General features: G+C 40.0%; 1 protein-coding gene across 4 annotated transcripts in view; it reads right to left on the bottom strand.

Annotated features, from left to right (window-relative positions):
• Positions 1-20,089, bottom strand: part of Mtm1 (myotubularin 1) — a 104,172-nt gene that overhangs the window by 26,994 nt on the left and 57,089 nt on the right. For 3 of the 4 annotated variants that reach the window (XM_040744710.1, XM_040744712.1, XM_040744711.1), the window contains 3 exons: positions 9,723-9,806; positions 7,158-7,307; positions 502-690 (listed from right to left, as the gene is read on the bottom strand). In XM_040744710.1, coding sequence (XP_040600644.1) covers positions 502-690; positions 7,158-7,307; positions 9,723-9,806 — 423 coding nt within the window. Of the gene's footprint in view, positions 1-501; positions 691-7,157; positions 7,308-8,070; positions 8,126-9,722; positions 9,807-20,089 lie in introns of those variants that run through there. The other variant, XM_040744713.1, reaches the window with a different exon arrangement.

Genomic DNA, 20,089 nt, shown 5'->3' with positions numbered 1-20,089 from the left:
ATGACGGCTTGCTTTGGCTTGTTCATTTTGTGTTTTTGTTTAGTTGTTTGCTTGTTTTAGACAGGGTCTCACTGTTTAGTCTTGGCTGGCTTGTGATTCATGGCAATCCTCCAGTCTCAGCCTCTCAAGTATTAAGGTTATAGGCTTAAACTACCTTGGCTCCTCCTTCCTCTATCTCCTTGGTGCTGGGATTATGGATGATACCAGTGCATGTGACTAGGCTTAACATTTATAATATTTCTTTTGTTATTGTTCATTCATTCACTTTTTTAGAGACAGGATCTAGTGTAAGTCAAGTTAGCCTAGAAGTCATTATATAGCTGAGAATGATCTTAAACTCCTGTTCCTCCTGCCTTCACCTTCCTAGTCCTGGAATTACAGGTATGTGCCCAGTGAGAGCCTGACTTAAAAAAATAAGTACATAAAAATTCAAATTAAATCCATTATTTATGGAAAATACTGAAGTTCCTATTAAGTTAGGTTTCCATTGACTATACTCACCTTGTTGGCCACTGCATTTACACTGGGTCGTGCATCATAAATCGTGAGCTTAGAAATTTGTCTGTTAGTTTCCCTGATCACATCCAGATATTTCTCATCATCTTTGTTTCTTTTACCACTCATACCAACAAGAGGCTGACTGCAGCGCATAATGACCATCTTGTTTTCTGGATGAATCCACGACAGTACCTACGGTTAGTTCAGAAAGTTTAATCTAGCAAGTCTTGAAAAATCATTAAAACTGACAATCATGATGAAGTAAATCAGTGCTGAAACAGGATACTTACAACTAATTTTCACTGTGTGTGGCAGCAGAACACACACATTCGACACTTAAGACTGCTCAAAAACAATCAGAACACTCAGTTTTACCAGACTTTCTTTTGAAATTAACACTATAAATTGATGCTTACCACAACAAAGATGAATTATTGAAAGGATGTAGAAAGCATTTGCTGTTACTGGAATTTGTAGCTTGTGGTGGACTTGTTATTATATAAAAACTTGAACAATAAGTAAAGGGCAAAGGCAATCACTGCACTGCCCATAGAGGTAACTTGTGTCTACCAGTTCTTCCCCAACAGTCCCAATTCTAGAATGCAACACAGGAGGAAGAAAACTACAAGGGAAGCAAAGAAGGATTTGAGTGGCCAAGAGAGCTACCACTCTCCACTGTGAAGTCTAGAGAGCTACCACTCTCCACTGTGAAGTCTAGAGAGCTACCACTCTCCACTGTGAAGTCTAGACAGCCACCACTCTCCACTGTGAAGTCTAGACAGCTACCACTCTCCACTGTGAAGTCTAGACAGCAACCACTCTCCACTGTGAAGTCTAGACAGCTACCACTCTCCACTGTGAAGTCTAGACAGCTACCACTCTCCACTGTGAAGTCTAGACAGCTACCACTCTCCACTGTGAAGTCTAGACAGCCACCACTCTCCACTGTGAAGTCTAGACAGCTACCACTCTCCACTGTGAAGTCTAGACAGCCACCACTCTCCACTGTGAAGTCTAGAGAGCCACCACTCTCCACTGTGAAGTCTAGACAGTAACCACTCTCCACTGTGAAGTCTAGACAGCTACCACTCTCCACTGTGAAGTCTAGACAGCTACCACTCTCCACTGTGAAGTCTAGACAGCTACCACTCTCCACTGTGAAGTCTAGACAGCTACCACTCTCCACTGTGAAGTCTAGAGAGCTACCACTCTCCACTGTGAAGTCTAGAGAGCTACCACTCTCCACTGTGAAGTCTAGACAGCAACCACTCTCCACTGTGAAGTCTAGACAGCTAGAACTCTCCACTGTGAAGTCTAGACAGCTACCACTCTCCACTGTGAAGTCTAGAGAGCTACCACTCTCCACTGTGAACTCTAGACAGCTACCACTCTCCACTGTGAAGTCTAGACAGCCACCACTCTCCACTGTGAGTCTAGAGAGCTACCACTCTCCACTGTGAAGTCTAGACAGCTACCACTCTCCACTGTGAAGTCTAGAGAGCCACCACTCTCCACTGTGAAGTCTAGAGAGCTACCACTCTCCACTGTGAAGTCTAGACAGCTACCACTCTCCACTGTGAAGTCTAGACAGCTACCACTCTCCACTGTGAAGTCTAGACAGCTACCACTCTCCACTGTGAAGTCTAGACAGCCACCACTCTCCACTGTGAAGTCTAGAGAGCTACCACTCTCCACTGTGAAGTCTAGACAGCTACCACTCTCCACTGTGAAGTCTAGACAGCCACCACTCTCCACTGTGAAGTCTAGACAGCCACCACTCTCCACTGTGAAGTCTAGAGAGCTACCACTCTCCACTGTGAAGTCTAGAGAGCCACCACTCTCCACTGTGAAGTCTAGAGAGCTACCACTCTTCACTGTGAAGTCTAGACAGCTACCACTCTCCACTGTGAAGTCTAGACAGCCACCACTCTCCACTGTGAAGTCTAGACAGCAACCACTCTCCACTGTGAAGTCTAGAGAGCTACCACTCTCCACTGTGAAGTCTAGAGAGCCACCACTCTCCACTGTGAAGTCTAGACAGCAACCACTCTCCACTGTGAAGTCTAGACAGCTACCACTCTCCACTGTGAAGTCTAGAGAGCTACCACTCTCCACTGTGAAGTCTAGAGAGCTACCACTCTCCACTGTGAAGTCTAGACAGCAACCACTCTCCACTGTGAAGTCTAGACAGCTACCACTCTCCACTGTGAAGTCTAGACAGCTACCACTCTCCACTGTGAAGTCTAGAGAGCTACCACTCTCCACTGTGAAGTCTAGACAGCAACCACTCTCCACTGTGAAGTCTAGAGAGCCACCACTCTCCACTTTGAAGTCTAGAGAGCTACCACTCTCCACTGTGAAGTCTAGAGAGCTACCACTCTCCACTGTGAAGTCTAGACAGCCACCACTCTCCACTGTGAAGTCTAGACAGCTACCACTCTCCACTGTGAAGTCTAGATCTCCAATGCCTAAAAGGACATATGTGGACCACCCTCAGTGTCAGTCTTCAATTGGCTTGCAAGCCTGGCCCATGTGATACTTGGCTTCTCAACTAACTCAAAGCATATGAAAAGCTGTGCACATAAATGGTAGCTGATAACATACTGTCCTGGAAAGTACTAAGCTGTATACTGCAGGTGCTTCTGAAAATGTGGGAGAGTCCTAGTTTTCATTTTCATTGGCACAGTCAGATAAGTATAGTAGAGAGTAGTACTTAATTGAAATTTCAAAATGGCTCAAGTGCTCCCAACACAAAGCAATGACAACTATCTGAGGTAATGGATATACCATGGTTTTTGATCTGGTCATTACATATACATAATACCATTGTATAATATAACATATTATATTATTATATAAACTGATATAGTATACTAAGCCATATAAATATGCATAATTACAGTATGGCACTGAAAAGTCAACTGTAAATGTTTATGAATTGAATATGAAGGAAATGTGGAGAGCAACCAGCCCTCCTGTGGTGCTACCTTCAGGCACTGAACTCATGGCACTCCCTGGTCAGATGGAGACAATAATAATGACCTCAGATGACTGCTGGGAGGACAATAGAAGAATGCCCATAAAGTATGCAATACATGTGAGCTCACATTATCTTCTAGAGGCAGGCTCCATAGCCAGCAAAATCAGTTCCAAAACGGATGAAACACAGACACAAGGAAGAAACAATATAACTATTTGGGCTCACTTAATATAAGATCAACTATTCTGATGACTTTTAAGTTATTCCTCTATGATGGCAAGTGACAAACATGGATGCTCAACAATACAGTTTTATTACAATGCTGTGAATTTCTCACTTCTGAAAACTTGTCACATTATAATAAGAATGTATGTTTGTTCCCATGCTAGAGACCAGCCCATGCCAAGGAGGCTCACATATTAGGAAGCCTTGGGAAATACACTGACCCACCTTAAACCTCCATCTTCTAACCCATCACTCAGATCTGTACACCTACTTCCTATGACTTGTATCAGACTGTGCTTGTCTGCATCCTGTCATGGATGTACTCATAAGGCTCACTTCCCCTCAGGATTTGTAGGCAGTCTACAGTAGCTAGGAGACAGTGGCTCATCCTAGCTTTTTTACTTTTTGTACATGCATGTTTTGCCTGTATGTATACCTGTGCACTACACACATGCCTAGTTCCTTCTGAGGCCAGAAGAGGGTATCTGATTCCCTGCAATTGAAGTTACAGATTGTTGTGAGGAACCACGTGGAGGCTGAGAATCGAACCCTGGTCTACTGCCAAGAATAGCTTGAACTCTTAACCACTGAGTCATGTCTCCAGCTCCCTAGCTCCTTTTAAGAAATTGTATTTGATATAGAAATGACTGAGTATAAATTATGATAGTACCTTATTTTATTTTAAATTATCTATTTTATTTATTACTATTAAAATTAATATTGAGAAGTCATCAATACTTAAAAATGTAGTCACGAAAAGATGGCTATTGCAGCATTATTTCTTTACCTTTCACATTTAGAATTTCTAGCATTTATTTATTTATTTATTTATTTATTTATTTATTTATTTAGGGGGGCATGTGAGTGTATATGCATATGCCTCAGAGTATTGCAAAGGTCAGAGAATAAATTAAGGGAGTTAGTTTTCCCCTTCTACCATGGGATCAAACTCAAGCTGTCATGTATGGCAGCAAGTGTCTTATTCAATAAACAATCTTTCCCTGGTCCATAGCAGTGTTTATAAAAGCAAAAAGTCAGAAGGACCTATAAATCTTACAATAGAAAACTGATTAAACCAGATTGGAGAAACCCACAGAAACAGCTGACCTGAACAAGGGAGAATTCCTGGACTCCAGACTGATTGTTGAGAAATCAGAATAGGACCAAACCAGGCCCCCTGAACGTGGGTGTCAGCTAAGAGGACTGGGCAGTCTATGTGGCCTCTAGTAGTGGAACCAGTATTTATCCCTAGTATATGATTGGACTTGGGGAGTCCATTCCACATAGAGGGATACTCTCTCACCCTAGGCACATGGGGGAGGGCCTAGGCCCTGTTCCAAATGATATGACAGACTTTGAATATCCCCATGGAAAGCCTCACACTCCCTGAGGAGCAGAAAGTGGGTGGGATAGGGGGTCAATGCGGGGCAGGGGGGAGGGGAGAGAGAGGGAATTGGGATTGACAGGTAAAACAAGCTTGTTTCTAATTTAAATTTAAAAAGAGAAGAGAAAAAAAAGAAAACTGATTAAATCATTGCACATCTAGACACTAACATATGAGCTGGTCATTAAAAGTTAAGATTAAGATTCATTGCTAGTGAGGAAAGTAGTATGGGATCCAAATTAAAGGATAACTCAATGCCAGTTCTCAATAGGTGGCAGGCTGATTTTTGCTTACCAGTGTTTTCTAAATAGCTCAAATGAGTACACATCACTTATTTATTAACAGCTTCTATAAAATTAAGACAAGCCTATATTTTGAGACAAAGAATATGCATCTGTTAATAAAAATGCAATGCAAGTGCATGAATTCAGTAACCAGTAGTAGTTTATGATAATGTGTACCTGACTTGTGTTTAAATTAGATATTTCTTACCAACTATTTTTACATTTTTACTTTTGTTTTTAAAGAACTATGTCATACTTGTGTTTTCCATAACTGGCATATCCATTTTCCAGACAAATGGTCTGAGACCCATTATCAAAATCACATGATCAGAAGGTGTGTTATAAATAGCATATGTCAACACTTTTAATATATAATATATCATTATACAATAAATATGGCAGCTTAGCCTTAATATTTTTAAGAAAAATAAATTAGTAACCACACAAAGAGAAAAAAATAACATGCTAATTTTTTCCTGTATTGGACTTTCACTCATGAAAAACAACAGGGCCTACAGGATCATTATGGTAGACTGAGGTCAATGGCCTAGGAACAATTGCCTAATTTCTTCTCCTGTTCTATACACCACAAAACACACACAGAGACAGACAGACAGACAGACAGACAGACAGACAGACAGACAGGACAGGACAGGACAGGACAGGACAGGACAGGACACATACACACAAAATCTTCTATACAGCAGATGTTCAACAAAGGCTGAATAAATAGTGGACCAAACCCATACATACCACATTATCCCAGTTCTCCATTTCTGGTATAGGCAAGGCACATGCCAAAAGACAACTGAGTGGTATCACAGTAGTACAGTCTGCTGCTTTGGTACAGAGAAACATGTCCAAGTGGAGCATACGAAGATCAAACTTCTAACTCTAGCTTCACATTCTAACAAAATGAGCTAAAGAACATACTTTCAAGTACAATTTTATCAGGAAGACAGACAGACACTAATCAGAGAAGCAAGAGAATTTAAAAATTAGAATTCCTCATAGGCTGACAATATATGAAGTTTTCCTAAAAATATCCTTTTAAGGACAAGAATGTCTTCACTTAGAAGTCAAAGGCAAGGTGACATTAAATCTCAATTTTTTTCAACCATTTTTTTAAAAAATCTACTAATTCGAAACAAAACCCAATGTACTTATTATGACAACTCTTGAAAATTAATAGGGGAAGAGAAAACAATCTCTAAAGTTTTAGTCAATAAAATTTATGTACCTAGTAGAAAGTATGACATGCCCATAAATATTTAAGGACTGAAAAAGAACTTTGTGAGCTAGGCTTAGTGACATGGTAGCATAATGTCTGGAATAACCTGTACTTGACTCCAGTTTGTTAAGGGGATGCAGGCAGCCTGGAAACATGATGCAGATCAGTGCATCCTAGAGTCTGCATAAAGGCCTGCACTAATACACGTTATAGTATTCTAGTTCTTCCCTTGCAGCACATTTCAGCCAACATTTAGCAAGAGCCTACATCTTGTCAGGTGTTGTGCCATAATGATGACAACAACCAAGACCCTGTCCTTTCTTCCCTACATCTCTGAGTTGAGGTGTGCCACTCTTGCTGTTACTCCCATTTAAAGCTATTTTCCTACCTTCCCTCTGCACCCTGCATTCAGAGCTCCTAGAAGGCAGGCGTTGGTTCTTTTCCCATTTCCCATCAGAATGAAACTCCAGAAAAAGAATGCTCCTCTGAAATACATGACTACAGTTCTTATGAAAGGAAAGGCATATTCTGGGGGAAACGTGACAAGGTACTCACAGGAATCCGATTTCGGGATCTAAAAGTTGCAACTCTCCTGAGTTCATCATCTGAGGTCCGATAGGGAACCACCAAAAGAGCAGGGTACGTGTCACAGAGTTCATAGCACTTATTAATGAAAGTTATCCTCCAATGGTGATTAGGTAGGCCCTGCAGGACAAAAGGGATGTATGTCAGTATAAAATGACTCACCTCTGCAGTATCTGGGTTCTTTCTTCCTTCTAACATTATGTGCACATGCCTCTGACCACAGAGTGATTGGCAACCTACAAACATACTTAAAATAAGGAAATAAAATCAATAATCCAGACAGCATGAGCACATGGACAAAACACTGGTGGTTTCCAGAACTGAACTATCTCTCACAACTATAGGTTCGATGGAATGTGACATATTCCTTTATTTCATATAGACACCGTCTTTACTCCTTGTGCAATACAGATAAGCCCAAGTTCATCTAGCCGCCATGCACCCCTCCCACTCCATTCCCAAGAAAAGTGCCATAGGCAGTGTTAACCTGTCTACTTGAGGTAGCAACTTCCTCTCCTTGCTCCAAACAAGAGAGAATGATGGACACAGTCTGCTCCCAAGTAGGAAGAGGGTAGGCCCGTGAGAAAAAGCACTCGGGGGAGGGAAAAGAAACCCTTCTGGGGAGGCTCATTTCGCCACCTCAAACTAGTTGGTAAATCAAGAGGCTAGAGACCCAGGATCATTCTGTAAGTTATGTGAGGAGTGAAGTCATTAGTATTTAAAGCAGACTGCTAGTGTGATAGGGAGACACAAAAGGTACCCCCGCATTCACTAGAGACAATAACCAGAGGTGGTGGAATATTCTCTCCCCAAACTTACAAATGCACAAATACACACATGAATGTGAGCTAGGTGGGTGTTGCTTTGGGGACAGACATTGTACCTGTTCTTTAGGTCTGGCCCTATGTACCACGACCAAACAGATGCTGATTCTGATGCTGAGTCCAATTAGAGAGTTTTTAAGTTCCATCAGAAAGTTACAAGAAAAAAAAGATTGAATATAATGGCAGTCTATAACAAAATACCTTCAGAAGTTCATCTATGCATGCAATTCTTAAAAAACAGGAAATGTTTTGTTTCAAGCTAGAAGCTCAAACTAAAGGAAAGTCTTATTATTGTCAGCTAAAGATAAATAAGGTAACATATTTTCATACATAATGTCACAGATGTTTGTTTCTAACGTGTGAAAAATAGTCTGATGGTCTTTCTTCCATCTCAGTAGTCAGTCTAGAACAGAGGCCATTAAGATGAGAGGTATATACCATTTGAAAAGTCAGTAGTGTAAAGCTGATTCACAGGAGCCTTCCTAATTCTGTTCTAGGCAAAACCTCCCTTCATCTACCCCAGGGTATAAAATCTACTGATAAAAACGTAAAATGAAAGTAAAACAGGGTAATTGTGGTGAAGTGATGGCTAGGATGTTCTTCACAAGTTTAGAGTTCTGGAATAGTACTTTGTGTTCACTTGCTTTTCATACAAAACAACTGGCCTTAATTTTACTCTTGAAAGCACTTTTCATAACATTTCCAAATTATTTTAGGAACCTTGTAGAATAGGAAAAATTTCATTGCAAAACGACTAGCTGTACCACAGAATTAGTTATATCAGAGGTCAAATTGTGGCTTTGTTACATAATATGCTTGCTTGTGACATTCTTTATAAAAGTTCTAGAAGACATTTTTCCTTACTATGTGTTGAATATGAATGACATGTGCATGCACATGATGCACACGTATATGTAAGTGTTTATATCTGTATGTATACATATGAAAGCCAAATGCTGATGTCAGCTCTCTTCCTGTATTGTTCTCTACCTTATCTTTTGAAACAGGGATCTTGGCTGTACTGGCTGGCCAGAGAGACCCTGGGATCTTCCTGTATCTCCTGCCAGCACTGGGATTACAGGTGTAGGCTGCCACATTTGGCTTTTTACTTGGGTTTGGCGGATCCAAGCCCAGGTCCTCATGCTGCAAACACTTTACTTACTGAGTCCTCTCCCTGGCCCAAACATCATGCTCTTATTAAAACAAATGAACATACATGGAGATGACATTTATATGACAGTATAATAAAGCTCTTTATAGATACTATACATTAATTATAAGAAAACAGTTCTAACTCATTTGAATCTGTAATTCAGAACATACATAATTTAAATAAAAAGTTCAGCAGTATTTAAGCTTAAACACACACATACATGCACACATACATGAACACATACACACACTCTCTCAAAGTAATGTAGACCCTAAATATTTGATTCATTTCATAAACACCACAAGATGGATGTTCCTCATTTAGGAAAGGAAGCAGAACCCAGCCATTCAACTTTCAGTACAGCTTGAATATGGCTACAGAATGAGCTTGCTAGTTACAAAAGGGAAATAAACAATATTATAAAAAATGTGGATGATACCACAGCCATGAACACATATTAGGCAAGGCTGTTATTTATTCTGAGATGACCAACAATATAATGTCCATGTGCATGTTTGCAATTCAATGCACACCAGACAACAGTATTTATTGACTTACCTGCCTTCTGTATTCTTCAACTGGATTATAAACAGTCCACCCATCCACATTAAACTTCTCTTCATTTAAAAATGCAAATAATGGCTAGAAAAGACCAGAAACAAAAGAATTCCAAGTTCAGTGTGAAGCAAAAGTATATCAATCAATAGTTCATACTTTCATTTTTCATAAAAAAAATTTTCAAAAATTTGCTAACCATGAAATTTCAACCCAATTTGAGACTTACAACAAAGAAACAACTGTGGAAAATTCAGACCAACCTTACACTAACTTCTATCATCAGAAATAATTACCCTTGAAACTTCAATTTTCTGTGTCTACAAATGTCACCTGTTTTTAATGATCTCTCTCTCTCTCTCTCTCTCTCTCCTCTCTCTCTCTCTCTCTCTCTCTCTCTCTCTCTCTCACACACACACACACACACACACACACACACACACACACAGATTTCCAGACTAAAAACTACTTAGGAATTTTAAATATTATTATCAACTGATCAGTTAAAAGCCATTACAAAAAAGAAGAAATTCAGGAATGATTTATTAAACAGTGCACCTGTCTCAAGAGAGTGTCATGACATATTTATCTATTTAAAGAGACAGAACATTAGGAAACTTTTAATTAACTACTCTCTGTGAATTTTGAATCAATGTTCTGGCCTCTGAAATGACAGCACTCTGACCTCTCAAGGCACTATTGATGAATTTCTAGCTTCAAATACCATCTGGCCCCCAGTGACCATTCTAGCCCTTGCTCTGGAAGTGGCTGTCTAAGTGTCAACTCCACAAACCCCACAGGTACCTCAAAGGCCAACACCACAAACCAAACCTTTGGCACTACCTCAGCAGCTCACTCTCCCCAGTCTCTTCAGTTTAGCCAATGAGAAGCCCATCTTCCTAGGTTGTTGAGCCAAGTACTGTAGTGCCAGTCTTAACACCACCTGCCTACCCCTCTAGTCCCTCACCTGACTTATCACAGTAGCTCTGGATTATTCCCATTTTCAACTGTATACCTCTAAGATCAGAGCAACGATGCTATAACATGAAGCTAGATCAAATCATTCCACTGCCAAAATCATCCCACAGCTTCCCATTGGGCTCACAGCAAAAGCTGAAGTCCTAATGGCCCACATGGCTGCCTGCCATTTGACCACTTTTAGATCCTCTATACATAGTTAATAAAACAGAGCTTGGTCCAAAACACATGTTTTTGACTGAGTAGCACAGTGAATTCCTGAAGCTTCTGAGAATCCTTAAGATGCTGTGGCTATATGCTTGTCTAATAGGTATCTATCACCCTATTCGTTTTCTTCTGTTAACTACTCTAAACGCCAATGTTCCGTTTCCCATATTACATGTAATTTCTGGAAAAGTCTTTGCAGTAACTACTTTCTTTTAGGGCAAAAACTTATCACCAACATGCTACAACCCATTAATTTCTTAAATTTTCCCAAGAATGCAGGAATCCCAATGGCTCTCAAGTCTAACAGTGTCAGACCTAAGTGCTATATCTCATAGTGCATTCATCTGACATAGTAGCCCAGACATGGGCCACCTAAGAAACTGACTGACACTGCAGCCTGACACTGACTTTATGCTTAATTTTTCAGTGCCAGTGGGGAGAAGAAATGCAGTCTGTTAAAGACTTCAGTGAAAACAGCACTAATATGCTTAATGGACTTCTCTAATAATAAGCAGAAGGTCTGGCACACAACTAAGCAGTCTGTTGATGCCATATCATCACACTTAACACTTGATACCATCCTGGTCAGTACCTGGTATGGATAAATACTCACTATCCCCAAATGCGATGCTCTGGGCAAAGTTGTAGATGGCAGATAATGTGAGAATGAAGGATGTGATTAGACTTTGAGGAAAACAGTTTTTGCCTTCTTGAAATAAGTTTCTGACCTCTGTATGACTACAGTGGCTCCACTTTTACTTCTTTGTATCTCTCCCACAAAGCACAAGTGAACATGGAAACACTTTCAAAGTAAACGTTATTCCTGAACCTGTGGCTTAGATAAAGTTTTTTCCCAGAAAAATAAAATGTAGGAATGTTCTTAATATGCCAGTAGCACTTTTTAGATAACATTACTATTTCTTAATCTTTGATATTAACATTTACTTGTTGCCTTGGGCATTCCTTGATGTATCTTATATGAAAATTATTGCAAAATTATCACAAGATTAAAGCTATATGGTCCAAATTTCCAACATCTCTGTATTTCCCTCAACACCTTAGACTAAAGAGAAATCAATGTTCAGGCAATGACATTTTTGTCATATGTACAAAAACAAAACAACATCAGCTATCTATCAGATGGCCTTTCTCAAGAAATTGCTTCCACAATGACACTTCACATTGTAAACTGGGTCACAGGAGTATCCAACCTGCAGCTAGTGCATGTGTTGCACAATAGCTATCAAAGTGGTTAACACATTTGTGGGTAATATGATACCTCAGTATCAACTCTCCCCCTCCCCTGTAGAAGGCAGCAAAGAACTAGTGACAGGAAGAGCTCCTAGTTTACTCTTGAAGATAAGAGCCAGACTCACACCTCAAAAATTTTGGCAAATTTTTTTTAATCAAATAATTGCTAAAATTTCTCTGCGGAAGATAACACAGCAACAAGTGTGATGCTGTATCAGACAGAGCCTGGGGTGGAAAACACCAGAAGCTTAAACCACTATTTTCATCATTCCAACAAATTAGCTTTAAATTACAGAGAAAATGCCATAAACCATTTGGCTCAAGTGAAGCAACCATTCTAGAACAACAGATGCTTATATCTTTCAAAGCAGAGCATACTGGGAATTTTTCTAGATGTTTTTGTTTTTTCCTTAAAGATTTAGATAAGGGAAAGAAACAAGAAGTTTACAATGTAAGCTCACTGTTGTATAACATGAAGGCAAATAATTACAGAAAACAAAACAAACATTAAGCAGGAAATCTAAGCTAACAAAATCCACACAACAGTATACCATTAAAAAGTACAAAGTCCCCCACAAGTGGTAACTTATTATCAACCTAACCCAAGTTCCTGCCTGAAAAACATTTTAACCTGAAGTTAATGGGTTACTCAACTTGAGATTTTCAGCTAGAATTTTATTTTCTCATCTACACCATTCATTTTAGACTTTTGAGGTCATTAGCATTTCATTAGTGAACTGGCTTGGGTGGTTCTGGTTTTGACTATCTGAGAAGTGAAGTCTCATTGAGAGAACACAGCCAAGACCAAGCACCAAGCAAGCAGTGCCACACTCTGTAATGTGCCACATACCCAGGTGAGGGTGACATCTACTTTCTTGACTCCTTAAGCACCGATTCAATATCTTTGCTTATAGAAAGCTCAAAAAGAATTCAGTCATAACCTAGCAAAGTTGGAAGAGTGACATGTTTTGCCAGGAACTGGTGATATGTTTGTTGTTGATCAGTGTGCTCTTTGTAGCTTCCTTCTGGGGCATGGTCCTTCCCCAACCAGGGTTCTTCTGCAGTACTGGGGTATGTTTAGCAGATTTCATTTCAAGACACCCATGTTCCACCTCACCTTTAGAGAGCCAGAATTTCTAGGGTCTCTAAGAGCTAACTTCCCTCCTGCCCTGGTCCTAGAAAGGCAGATCGCCTGTAGCAGAATGCTTAAGAGTCTGTAGTCAAGCTATTTGAACAACGTCTCTTATTTAAAGTTAGAATCCTGGGATCACAAAGAATGAACAAGGGGATTCCATGTACTCTTCAACCAGTTTCTCTCAATAACATTTTATATAAGAGAATGATGTCAAGACTCGGCCAGAATATTAGAAAAGCCAGGCCCAGCCCAGGCTTTAGCAAGTGCAGAGGTTTTCCTTTGTTTTACCCTGTATTGATATTTGGGCACTCCATCACTTCCAATACCTACTAGTCAAGCTGTGGAGACTAACAAAAAGAGCATGTGCATGTTTTTCCACGTTAAAAATAGCACAATGTAACATTTGGAAAATGGTAAAGGACAAAGTTGAGATGAAAATCTCTGGTTTTGCACAAGGGGAAAAACAGCTTGGACATACAGAATAAAACTTGTCATTTTCATTTAGCTACATTTAGCATTGTTGTGTCTTGGGGAAAAACTCCAAAATAACAACAGATTCTGGCTTTCTGCTTAGCCATTATTTTAAAATGGCACCTATATAAAGATTTGCTTAAATCATGTAGATAATTTTTAAAAACTCATTTTAAGTTAGCATTTAAAGTGATGGGTTTCATTATGGTATTTTACTGCATATCTTAATTTTAGACTGGGTGTCTAAATTTTTATTGAGATGTATAAATGTTTCCTCTGACTGATTGGGGTTTCTCCATCACATGAGACCTCTTTCTCACACAGACCTATAGTGTCACCTCAGAACTGGATGTTTTAGAGTCAGACTGATGAAGACTCAAGGTCATCTCAAATGAAAGACAGTTCCATGAAAATCATGTCTGTAGTATTTGAGGGCCTGGATATTGTGCAGTAATGAGACTGATTGTCTAACATGCGTAAGGGCCTAGGTTCAAATCATTAACATCAGAACAAAGAAAAAAACAGTATCCAACGATACACTGAGGAGTTATGTACATTAGAAGTGCCTTCAGAAGATGTGACCACCCCACAGCAGCACATGGCGAACTAAACAGACTTATTTCTCTGAATATCTAACCTCAAGATTCTAGGGAACCACTTACTAAGTGTGTCTTTTCTGATATTTTCATTTCTGTTTTGGTGGGTTGGTTTGTTTGTTTTTAGACAAACACGATCTCACTTTGGAACCTTGGCTTGCCTGGAATTCTCTATGTAGAGCACGATGGTTTTAGTTCTTGACAATCGTGCTTCAGCCTCTCCAGTGCTTTGATGACAGGTATGTGCCTCTAAGCCTTAGTTTTATTCCACTTTAACAGGAATGTATGGAACCATTTTTTCCTATTTTAATTTTTGATATTCTTCTGAACTGATGATCTTTGTAAAAGCTACCATTCTACCATTTTAGGGTATAAAAGGTCCTTTTTTGTACCTTTTAAATTACACTTAAAAAACAAGGTTTCTTCATTTCAGATGTTTTCATGACAGTCTGAAGAACAACTCCCACATTTAAAGAATCGTAAGAGGAACTGCAGTCTAAGTAATTAGAAAATTTCATTAATGCTTTGTGAATTTAATACAATATATTAATTCTCCTCCCCCAACTCCTCCCAGATCCACCCCTACCTCTCTACCCCACTAACAAGTTCTTATTTTTTTAAGGTTATCACAACAAATAAGCATTGGTGTGAGTCCTGCCCTGGAGCATGGGTTGACCTACGAGTGGTCATACCCTAAAAGAAGACAGACTCTCCTTCACCCAGCACCTATCAAATGCTAAGACCCCTTCAGCTAGGAATAGGACAGCATGCCCACATCTCAGACTAATTCTGGGATTTAGTCTGCTTTGGGCTTGCTCAGGTTTTCTAAATGTCATCACAATCAGAGTTCATTTGTGCAGGTGTCCTGCTATGTCTGGAAAACACTGTTTCCTTGTAGTTATTTACCACCTCTGGCTCTTAAATCTTTGCCTCCTTCTTCTATAAAGACCTGTGAGTCTTGGGATAAGGCTAGACACATCACATTTAGGGCTGAGCACATGACAGTGTTTTATTTTCTGCACACAGGCCAGTTGTGTGTTCCTGTGTTTAATGTCATCTACTGTAAAAGGAAGGAGTTTCTTTGAGGAGAGTTGGAACACGCACTAATCTATGACTCTAGCAATAAGTCATTAGGAGTTGTTTTGCTATTACTATGTCCATTTAGCAGATTATAGTATTATTTTCTCCCCTAGGGCCTATGACCTATTCAGTCACAGGTTTCTGGTCCTATAGCAGTGCCAGGTATGAGTTCTATCTTGAGGAGTTGACTTTTGATTCAACCACAAAATGGCTGGTTAATTCTATAACATTTGTGTCACTATTTTATCATGTCTGCAGGCCAGTCATTAGTCATTACTGTAGTTCATAGGGTTCACAGGTGGGTGAGGTTGATGATTACTTTTCTCCTCCAGTCGTATGTAAAGCATCTTCTAGTACTATGAAAACCAGGTCTGTTTCTCTCTCTCTCTCTCTCTCTCTCTCTCTCTCTCTCTCTCTCTCTCTCTCTCTCTCTCTCTCTCTCTCTCTCTCTCTCTCATACACACACAATGAATAACTTTTAAAAAATGATGGGACAGGTTCTGCAAGCTTTGGCTTGCCTTTTACCATAGTACCATCTATTGCTAGCACCCTTATACTGACCCTTAGCAAGAAACCCCTGAACTGGCAGTCTGTCTGCCTTCTTGACATTGTACAGCACTCCCTCAGTTAGGCCTCACCTGGCTGGTGCCCATGCTCATCTTTCAGTATTTGCCTCTTCTAGGAACCCCTTTTTTGAATGTTCCCTTGAGACTTCATATACCACTCTACTATATGCATTTGCTTGTCAACACCATTCAGGGAATAGTGCTCCTTAGGGAGTCCCTGGAGACAGTCAGGGGAAATCAGTTCTAGGTATGCAGGCCCTACTATGACAAAGGCATTGAATGCCCAAGCAAAACTATGGGGAGAAGAGATAAAACATGAAGAGGAACAAAGGAAGGCTAGCTCTCCCAGACAGTGAAACATCTTATAAATCCTAAATAGCTATGATATGGAGTGATGGCACATACCTCTATTCCTAGCACTGGAGAGGTAGACCCAAAAGTATCAGGACTTCATCAATAGCCTCAGTAATAAAACATGTTCAAGGCTAGCCTGGGTTACATGAGACCTTGCCCTCTCTCCTAGGGGAAAAACACATGCCTTCAACAGTTAAAATAGCATTGGGCTGGTGTTGTGGATCAGTGGAAGTGTACTTGCCCAGTGTACATATGATCCTGGGTTACACAAGAATAACTGGTACATAGTTAGAATGACTGACGCAAGAAGAGAAGTATGGCAATACACCATAGACTATTTATTTATCAATGGACTAGTCAGCAAAAGATATTTCAACAAAGGCCCTGTACAAATATATTCCTATTAATTTTCAGGTCTGGGACAAATGGCTGAGGTACCTATATAACATATCAAAGTGAACCTGACTGCAAAGTTATCCCAGCATCCTCATTTCCTACCTGCTACAGGGTATGGCTGGCACACCCTGCTCTCTGTCCCAACTCTCCAGCCCAGGGCCTGGACTGCCCTTTCCCCAGGGGCTCTTGCCTATATAATCTAGATATTTGGTTAACTGCCCCCTTTTACCCTTTGCTCTCTTAGCTACAGCATCTGTTTTCCTTTTCTCTGCGCGCCCTCTTCCATCTTCTCTTCACATGGCACAGCTCAGCCTGGTCACGTCCACTCTGAACTCTCCCAGATGTCCCTGTCTCTGCCTATGCTCTCCCTTTTATCTACAATGAACTTTCTCCTTTACCATACCTATTTCTTTTTTTCATCCACTTCCAATCCCAAAGAAATCAAACTCCTAGAAGTATATGAGATAATGCATTTGTAGTGCTGATCAGGGAAGCATTTCCTAAGTGAGATACACACTCCAGAAGTCATAAAGGCAAAATGTACAGAGAAAAGCTGCCTTCATGGGCGTGAGCTGTCTCTTCTTACAAAGTCCTGCTTACCATGTGTGCCCTTGTTGTCACCTAGAAATCTGGGGAGCATTCCCACCATCCCCTAACTCACTGAAGTGGTTCCCTGTTCTGAAATTGTATAAATGGCATGGGTCTTATTTCCTTCCTGATTTCCTTCTTGGAGTCTAGAATCTGGTATGTGCTAGTGAGCAGGTACTTTAAGGACCAATTCTGGCTAAAAATCCTAGTCCCTGAGTACTACATGCTCTGTTTTTTCCAGCAACTCTATTATTTTGATATATACCAGAGCATGGGTGCCTTTGTAAGCAACTTTTGATGAAAACCCAGAATGAGCTTTCTTGGTTGGAAGAGCATCCTGTCCTCACCACTGGAAGGGAACTCTGGAAGCTGTGGCTGGTTTCCTGGACTTTGTCCCATGCAGCTTTTCCCTTTGTTGGTTCTACTCTGCACCTCTTGACTGTAATAAATCATACCTGTACATACAAAGAAATGTTGAGGTTTGGAAGTTCTAGTGAAATCAATGCACCTGAAGGTGGTCACAGGGATCCCTACTACATGGTCAAATTCTACCAAATGGATGTCCCAAAGTTCTCAATGGCAAAAGCACTATTAGCACAGTCCAAAGTCATACTGAGGCAAAGGCAGGCGACTCACATTACAAGGCAATAGAGCTACGAAGCAAAGAGGGTCTGTACCTAACAAGACCAAAACAGAAATGGGAGGAAAACAGGACATAATGGTATATATCAAAGAGCAGATACAAAGAAGAAGTATGAATCTATGCTTTTACCTATTATGATGAAAAGATAAGTGTTAGAAGATACCCTGAGTTGATATCATAGGTAGAACTGTGACCCACTCCCAAATGGCTGTGATCTAATCTTTGGAACCTTTGTTATGTTAGCATACGCAACTTGAAATAAGGTTAGAGATGGAGTTATGACTACTAATAGCTGATCTTTCAAACAGGAAGAAAGTAGCCTAGAGTATCGGGAACTGCCTCATAATCCTAAGAGAACATAGAGTACAAGAGGTAAGTAAGGGAGGCAGTGACAGAAACAAAAGGGCCACAGAACAAGGAGAAGCACAGGTGGCATCTGGAAGACCAAAAGGCAAGGAAATAGATTTCATCCTAGTGTCTCTGGAAGGGATGCAGCCCTATATAGATACCTTGATTGTAGCCCAGAAATATATTCTCAATATATTTTCTCTTTCCTCTCTCTTTCTTCCTCCCTTCCTCCTTCCCTCCCTCCCCCTACAACTATAATATAATAAAACACATTTTTATTCACTTAGCCCATCATAGCAACTAGCACACTGGAGAGGCTAAGACCAGGTACTCTAACCAAGATTGTATACTGGTATATCTGCTATGAAGTGGAATGTGGCAGAAACAGTAATTCTACTTCAAAGCAGTTAGCCTAAGAGGTACTCAAATATATACAAAATGAATATGCAAGGCCATTCACTGCAGTATTAATACTGTGCCAAAATGGAAGCCTTCCAACAGCTATGAAGAAAAGACTAATAAATTATACCAAAGTCAAGAGAATAGCGTGTAGTTCGAAACAGAGTAAAGAAGCCCATTATTACGTAATGTCTATTGGTGAACCAAAAAAGCAAGACATAGAAATTGTATACTGCATGCTACCATTATGGTTAAAGAGGGCAAAGGCTGTAAGCAGCTTGTGAAGGTTGAGCATCCCTAATCTGGAAATCAAAAAATCCCAAAGCTGCATTTCAACTATAGCATAAATACTTAGTATATTTTGTATTTTGGAGTATTTCATATTATAAATGCTTAGCCTATAAACTCCATGGAAATGTTCCACAATCCAGAAAACACCAACTTTGGAAATCTATTTTGTCCCAGCACTTTGGATAAGGGATATTCAAGGTCTCCCCTAGCTTATGTGGGCACATAATTCAATGAATGAATGAATACACTGGTTATTTGTGGGGTAAGGTGGTAAAGTATACAGGAAGGGAATTATTTTTTTAAACTGCTTTATACTTCCTGGGTTTTCATTCAGGAATATACAACAGCTATTTAAAAAGTTAAATTGAAGTCTAGATTGATGTCTCAGTAAGTAATCTGTAAGTGTGGGAACCTGAGTTCATATCTCCAGAATACATGCAAAAAGCCACCTGGGGAGGCGTCTGTAACTCCAGCACTGGAAGAAGCAGAGACAAGAGAATCACTAGGATTTGTTGGAAGCTATCCTAGCTTGAGATTCAGTGAGAGACCCTATCTCAAAGGAATAAGGTGGAGAAATGACTGAGGAAACATCATAATGTCAACCTCTGGCCTCTATACAGTGAGTAACACTATACATACATGTACACTTACAAAATTAAAATATGTTGAATAAACACTGCCTACACAGACTATCTGATGAACTGCTTGCGAGACATTCACATTTATTCCATCCATTTACATTAGTATATTCACTGGGTCAGCATTTACTTAGGACCTACTGTAAACAAGATATTAGATGGTGAAAATATCAAGGAGGACAATATCACTGTCTGTAAGGAGTAAGAAATTCTCCACAGGAGAGAGGTGAACAGGGCATAGTTGTAGATCATTTTGACAAGAAGGAATATGGGGCTCCAGAAAACAGCAAGGTGACTTCTTGACAGATATATCTAGGGATGTTGATGGCATTTGAGCAACACTGGAAGGATAATATGACTTTGGACAGTAACAAAAAGGCTATATGGTAGCCTAACTCAGAGAATAATACATGGTCATTAGCAAATACC

This window comes from Mesocricetus auratus, unplaced genomic scaffold, assembly GCF_017639785.1.
Source record: "Mesocricetus auratus isolate SY011 unplaced genomic scaffold, BCM_Maur_2.0 Super-Scaffold_100003, whole genome shotgun sequence".
NCBI classification, from domain to species: domain Eukaryota; kingdom Metazoa; phylum Chordata; class Mammalia; order Rodentia; family Cricetidae; genus Mesocricetus; species Mesocricetus auratus.
The sequence above is the reverse complement of the archived record's forward strand: the minus strand, read 5'-3'. Positions and strand labels throughout refer to the sequence as shown.